At 57.8% G+C, this 7500-nt stretch overlaps 1 protein-coding gene across 1 annotated transcript in view; it reads right to left on the reverse strand.

The window, feature by feature from the left end:
• Positions 1-7500, reverse strand: part of LOC306929291 (inositol 1,4,5-trisphosphate-gated calcium channel ITPR1-like) — a 136614-nt gene that overhangs the window by 121484 nt on the left and 7630 nt on the right. The window contains exon 3 of the mRNA XM_079509733.1: positions 5887-5957. Within this exon, the coding sequence (XP_079365859.1) occupies positions 5887-5957 (71 nt within the window). The remainder of the gene's footprint in view (positions 1-5886; positions 5958-7500) is intronic.

Here is a 7500-nt window from a genome sequence, read left to right on the forward strand (position 1 = left end):
TAGGACTAAGGCCCTATACGTCCTCTCTGGGGGGGGGGGGGGGGTACTACCTGTCAGTGGGGAGTGTTGGCTGGGAGGAGGAGTAGGACTAAGGCCCTATACGTCCTCTCTGGGGGGGGGGGGGGGGGGGGTAACTACCTGTCAGTGGGGAGTGTTGGCTGGGAGGAGGAGTAGGACTAAGGCCCTATACGTCCTCTCTGGGGGGGGGGGGGGGTACTACCTGTCAGTGGGGAGTGTTGGCTGGGAGGAGGAGTAGGACTAAGGCCCTATACGTCCTCTCTGGGGGGGGGGGGGGGGGGTAACTACCTGTCAGTGGGGAGTGTTGGCTGGGAGGAGGAGTAGGACTAAGGCCCTATACGTCCTCTCTGGGGGGGGGGGGGGGGTACTACCTGTGAGTGGGGAGTGTTGGCTGGGAGGAGGAGTAGGACTAAGGCCCTACACGTCCTCTCTGGGGGGGGGGGGGGGTACTACCTGTCAGTGGGGAGTGTTGGCTGGGAGGAGGAGTAGGACTAAGGCCCTATACGTCCTCTCTGGGGGGGGGGGGGGGGGGGGGGGGTACTACCTGTCAGTGGGGAGTGTTGGCTGGGAGGAGGAGTAGGACTAAGGCCCTATAGTCCTCTCTGGGGGGAGGGGGGGGGGGGGGGGGGGTACTACCTGTCAGTGGGGAGTGTTGGCTGGGAGGAGGAGTAGGACTAAGGCCCTACACGTCCTCTCTGGGGGGGGGGGGGTACTACCTGTCAGTGGGGAGTGTTGGCTGGAGGAGGAGTAGGACTAAGGCCCTATACGTCCTCTCTGGGGGGGGGTACTACCTGTCAGTGGGGAGTGTTGGCTGGGAGGAGGAGTAGGACTAAGGCCCTATACGTCCTCTCTGGGGGGGGGGGGGGGGGGGGTACTACCTGTCAGTGGGGAGTGTTGGCTGGGAGGAGGAGTAGGACTAAGGCCCTACACGTCCTCTCTGGAGGGGGGGGGGGGGGGGGGGTACTACCTGTCAGTGGGGAGTGTTGGCTGGGAGGAGGAGTAGGACTAAGGCCCTACACGTCCTCTCTGGAGGGGGGGGGGGGGGGGGGGTACTACCTGTCAGTGGGGAGTGTTGGCTGGGAGGAGGAGTAGGACTAAGGCCCTACACGTCCTCTCTGGGGGGGGGGGGGGTAACTACCTGTCAGTGGGGAGTGTTGGCTGGGAGGAGGAGTAGGACTAAGGCCCTACACGTCCTCTCTGGGGGGGGGGGGGGTAACTACCTGTCAGTGGGGAGTGTTGGCTGGGAGGAGGAGTAGGACTAAGGCCCTACACGTCCTCTCTGGGGGGGGGGGGGGGGGTAACTACCTGTCAGTGGGGAGTGTTGGCTGGGAGGAGGAGTAGGACTAAGGCCCTACACGTCCTCTCTGGGGGGGGGGGGGGGTAACTACCTGTCAGTGGGGAGTGTTGGCTGGAGGAGGAGTAGGACTAAGGCCCTATACGTCCTCTCTGGGGGGGGGGGGGGGTACTACCTGTCAGTGGGGAGTGTTGACTGGGAGGAGGAGTAGGACTAAGGCCCTATACGTCCTCTCTGGGGGGGGGGGGGGGGGGGTAACTACCTGTCAGTGGGGAGTGTTGGCTGGGAGGAGGAGTAGGACTAAGGCCCTATACGTCCTCTCTGGGGGGGGGGGGGGGGGTACTACCTGTCAGTGGGGAGTGTTGGCTGGGAGGAGGAGTAGGACTAAGGCCCTATACGTCCTCTCTGGGGGGGGGGGGGGTACTACCTGTCAGTGGGGAGTGTTGGCTGGGAGGAGGAGTAGGACTAAGGCCCTATACGTCCTCTCTGGGGGGGGGGGGGGGTACTACCTGTCAGTGGGGAGTGTTGGCTGGGAGGAGGAGTAGGACTAAGGCCCTATACGTCCTCTCTGGGGGGGGGGGGGGGGGGGGTACTACCTGTCAGTGGGGAGTGTTGACTGGGAGGAGGAGTAGGACTAAGGCCCTATACGTCCTCTCTGGGGGGGGGGGGGGGGGGGGGTACTACCTGTCAGTGGGGAGTGTTGGCTGGGAGGAGGAGTAGGACTAAGGCCCTATACGTCCTCTCTGGGGGGGGGGGGGGGGGGGTACTACCTGTCAGTGGGGAGTGTTGGCTGGGAGGAGGAGTAGGACTAAGGCCCTATACGTCCTCTCTGGGGGGGGGGGGGGGGGGGGTACTACCTGTCAGTGGGGAGTGTTGACTGGGAGGAGGAGTAGGACTAAGGCCCTATACGTCCTCTCTGGGGGGGGGGGGGGGGGGTACTACCTGTCAGTGGGGAGTGTTGGCTGGGAGGAGGGAGTAGGACTAAGGCCCTATACGTCCTCTCTGGGGGGGGGGGGGGTACTACCTGTCAGTGGGGAGTGTTGGGCTGGAGGAGGAGTAGGACTAAGGCCCTATACGTCCTCTCTGGGGGGGGGGGGGGGGGGGGGGGTACTACCTGTCAGTGGGGAGTGTTGGCTGGGAGGAGGAGTAGGACTAAGGCCCTATACGTCCTCTCTGGGGGGGGGGGGGGGGGGGGTACTACCTGTCAGTGGGGAGTGTTGCTGGGAGGAGGAGTAGGACTAAGGCCCTATACGTCCTCTCTGGGGGGGGGGGGGGGGGGTACTACCTGTCAGTGGGGAGTGTTGACTGGGAGGAGGAGTAGGACTAAGGCCCTATACGTCCTCTCTGGGGGGGGGGGGGGGGGGGTACTACCTGTCAGTGGGGAGTGTTGGCTGGGAGGAGGAGTAGGACTAAGGCCCTATACGTCCTCTCTGGGGGGGGGGGGGGGGGGGTACTACCTGTCAGTGGGAGTGTTGGCTGGGAGGAGGAGTAGGACTAAGGCCTATACGTCCTCTCTGGGGGGGGGGGGGGGGGGGGTACTACCTGTCAGTGGGGAGTGTTGGCTGGGAGGAGGAGTAGGACTAAGGCCCTATACGTCCTCTCTGGGGGGGGGGGGGGGGGGGGGTACTACCTGTCAGTGGGGAGTGTTGGCTGGGAGGAGGAGTAGGACTAAGGCCCTATACGTCCTCTCTGGGGGGGGGGGGGGGGGGGGGTACTACTGTCAGTGGGGAGTGTTGGCTGGAGGAGGAGTAGGACTAAGGCCCTATACGTCCTCTCTGGGGGGGGGGGGGGGGTACTACCTGTCAGTGGGGAGTGTTGGCTGGGAGGAGGAGTAGGACTAAGGCCCTATACGTCCTCTCTGGGGGGGGGGGGGGGGGGGTACTACCTGTCAGTGGGGAGTGTTGACTGGGAGGAGGAGTAGGACTAAGGCCCTATACGTCCTCTCTGGGGGGGGGGGGGGGGGGGGTACTACCTGTCAGTGGGGAGTGTTGGCTGGGAGGAGGAGTAGGACTAAGGCCCTATACGTCCTCTCTGGGGGGGGGGGGGGGGGGGTACTACCTGTCAGTGGGGAGTGTTGGCTGGGAGGAGGAGTAGGACTAAGGCCCTATACGTCCTCTCTGGGGGGGGGGGGGGGGGGGGGGTACTACCTGTCAGTGGGGAGTGTTGACTGGGAGGAGGAGTAGGACTAAGGCCCTATACGTCCTCTCTGGGGGGGGGGGGGGGGGGGTACTACCTGTCAGTGGGGAGTGTTGGCTGGGAGGAGGAGTAGGACTAAGGCCCTATACGTCCTCTCTGGGGGGGGGGGGGGGGGGGGGGGTACTACCTGTCAGTGGGGAGTGTTGGCTGGGAGGAGGAGTAGGACTAAGGCCCTATACGTCCTCTCTGGGGGGGGGGGGGGGGGGGGGGGGGGGGGGTTTAGGTATTTCTGTCTAATAAACTATTTAGTTTATTACGTTTTTAAGTTAAAATATGGAGATCAGATAAGAGGTTTCTGTCAGAAAAAGAAAAAAAACAGGATTTATGTAAGCTTTTAAAAAAATCAACAAAGTTTCCCTTTAACAGTATTTATTATTTAGTATAATATTAACAGTGTTGCAAGAAAGAATGTGCAGAAATGTTGTGACACACATGCACACACACACACACACACAGACACGCTCTGATGGAACGATGAGAACTGTCCAGATGTTTAACCAGGATGCACGCACGCACGCACGCACCACGCACGCACGCACGCACGCACGCACGCACGCACGCACGCACGCACGCACGCACGCACGCACGCACGCACGCACGCGCACGCACGCACGCACGCACGCACGCACGCACGCACGCACGCACGCACGCACGCACGCACGCACGCACGCACGCACGCACGCACGCACGCACGCACGCACGCACACACACACACACACACACACACACACACACACACACACACACACACACACACACACACACACACACACACACACACACACACACACACACACACAATCATGAACACTACACTTCCTGTCTAGGAGAGTCAGTTCTAATAATAGCATCATCGCCACACAGATAAGCCTCACACACATGGGTTGCCAGGTCCAAGAAAACCTAGACCCAAAGAAGCGTCTATTGTAACCCACAAAATATATAAATGGGGAGAGTACAGACGGACGGACGGACGGACGGACGGACGGACGGACAGACGGAAAGACGTCCGTCTGGGTAGGCCTACAGCTAATCTCCGTCTAGTATACACTATCTCTATAGTCATGTGATCAACACAGACCTGTCCGCTTCCCCATATTTCATCCCCTTTGGCTATGATTGCATTCCAAAGTTTGCAGGATTGGTCCGTTTTGAACAAAATGCCTCAAATCATGAACACTGAGAGGCCCCTTTTCCACCGGTTGGTTCCCAATGGGAACCGGTTCAGTTATTTGTGGTTTTTAGTCCATGAGCCAGAGGTCCAAAATTGGAACGTTAATTATGAATTGAGTGGGCAAAATTAGATTGTTATCACCATGAAACTTCCCCAATTGAGTACTTACATGAAGACAATGATTCATTGTATTACAAACTTTACATTTTTAAATATGCAAATGAGGTATTATGTAAAAAAATATGCAAAATAATCGAAAATATGAAAAAGCTACTACTGTGGAAGGGTTATCATGTATTAATGTACTTGTATTGATCCTATAAACAATTTAATATAGGTCTAGTTTTTCCCACCAATTTTGGAGCTCTGGCTCATGGACTAAGAACCAAAAAGAACTGAACCGGTTCCCATTGGGAACCAACCGGTGGAAAGGGGGTCAGAGTGCAATTTGACATTTTGCATGCACATTCCCACTAGGCCAAGGAAGAAATTCCACTTGAATTATTTTCTTAATAACAGGCCTTTTAACATTGGCCTGTTATAGCGCCACTAGCAGGGGTCGATTTTTGCAAAACACAAAATACCTCAAATCATGAATGCAGCATCCGATAAGCCTATCTCACAGAATTTCCCCGCCCCCCTAAATACGCCCCCTTTCGGGGTTAGTGGTGATAGCGTGACGTCACTCCATAGACGCTACATGTTAAAAGAGGTTATTTAAGAAGTCTACAACTTTTGTTTTCTCAAGGTAAGGTTTGTTCTATCTGCTCGACCTGATTTACCATCTTGTTTGCTTCATAATAATATTGGTCTGTCACATTTTTACATTAGAAAATGTACTTAGATTCTCCAGAGAAAAAAACGTGTAAATGCCCATGTTAAAGTCACCACTATTTACCGGAAGTGGGCGTGAAAAACGGGCTGTGAGATAGGCCTATTGCCGTGAAAGGCATAATAACATGTGGCACCTGTAATTGGTCTATAGCACCACCAGGAGGCCACAATAACCTACGTACCTGACCTGTTATAGCGCCACCAGCAGGCCACAATATTCGTCGACAATACCTCTTGTGTGTGTGAGTTTGCGCGTGCGCGTGCGCGTGCATGTGTGTGTGTGTGTGTGTGTGTGTGTGTGTGTGTGTGTGTGTGTTTGGTGCGCGCACACATGTGCAAGTGTGTGTGTGTGTGTGTGTGTGTGTGTTACCTCTGAACTTCTTGGGAGGATTGTTGAGGTCTCCTGCATCGGGCTGGACAACACAGCGGTCATCCACCAGGCTGAGGAGAACAACAACAGGACACTATGTTACACTCCGTTACCGACTACAGATACACCATTATTGCAACGGTAGGTCGCAGTTTACTATGAAAACCTAGATTTCATGTCAGTCAGTCACGGCATGTGGCATGGCCGAGACTATGTTTTGCACCTGGTCTGTCGGTCGGTCCGTCGGTCCATCCGTCCATCTGTCCGAACGTACTTATATGTGCGCGTACGTATGTGTGCACGTACAATACGTACACGTGTCTGTGTACAACTAATATCTGGCACACGTGTCTGTGTACAGCTAAAATCTCGATAATGACCGCCGACCCGTTTATTATCTATTCATTATCTATTCATTCATGGAGCGGTTCTCAAACGTTTTCATGTCCACATTGACCCCCATCTGAAAATGTTTTAGTGCCCTAAACAAATGTTAAAAAAGTGCTCCAAACTAAGAAAATAAAATGCCTTGCCTTGGCTGGCCTATGATGTAATCTTCAAAAGCCATGCACTGGCGGGGCTAGCGCCCCTCAAAAAAGAAAAACAAATCTATATGTTCAACAATGGCAGTACAAGCTCACAGTGCATGAAGGGCATGAAGTGACGCACTGTGAGCATTGTGGATCTGCACAGGCAGGCAGGCAGGCAGGCAGGCAGGCAGGCAGGCAGGCAGGCAGGCAGGCAGGCAGGCAGGCAGGCAGGCAGGCAGGCAGGCAGGCAGGCAGGCAGGCAGGCAGGCAGGCAGGCAGGCAGGCAGGCAGGCAGGCAGGCAGGCAGGCAGGCAGGCAGGCAGGCAGGCAGGCAGGCAGGCAGGCAGGCAGGCAGGCAGGCAGGCAGGCAGGCAGGCAGGCAGGCAGGCAGGCAGGCAGGCAGGCAGGCAGGCAGGCAGGCAGGCAGGCAGGCAGGCAGGCAGGCAGGCAGGCAGGCAGGCAGGCAGGCAGGCAGGCAGGCAGGCAGGCAGGCAGGCAGGCAGGCAGGCAGGCAGGCAGGCAGGCAGGCAGGCAGGCAGGCAGGCAGGCAGGCAGGCAGGCAGGCAGGCAGGCAGGCAGGCAGGCAGGCAGGCAGGCAGGCAGGCAGGCAGGCAGGCAGGCAGGCAGGCAGGCAGGCAGGCAGGCAGGCAGGCAGGCAGGCAGGCAGGCAGGCAGGCAGGCAGGCAGGCAGGCAGGCAGGCAGGCAGGCAGGCAGGCAGGCAGGCAGGCAGGCAGGCAGGCAGGCAGGCAGGCAGGCAGGCAGGCAGGCAGGCAGGCAGGCAGGCAGGCAGGCAGGCAGGCAGGCAGGCAGGCAGGCAGGCAGGCAGGCAGGCAGGCAGGCAGGCAGGCAGGCAGGCAGGCAGGCGGGCGAGTTCTGCTGAGTTGGCGGTTAAGACTGCCGACCGTGGCCTCGAGCCAAGAGTTGTCAAGACTGTGTGTGTGTGTGTGTGTGTGTGTGTGTGTGTGTGTGTGTGTGTGTGTGTGTGTAGTTGTGGATCGGTAGAAAGGCCATGATATGATGACTGTGTTGTGACTGAGACTTGGCTGTGGGTCAGTGTATAGAGCAGTAGTTTTCAACCCTTTC

Source organism: Electrona antarctica, assembly GCF_951216825.1.
Source record: "Electrona antarctica genome assembly, chromosome: 9".
Lineage (NCBI taxonomy): Eukaryota > Metazoa > Chordata > Actinopteri > Myctophiformes > Myctophidae > Electrona > Electrona antarctica.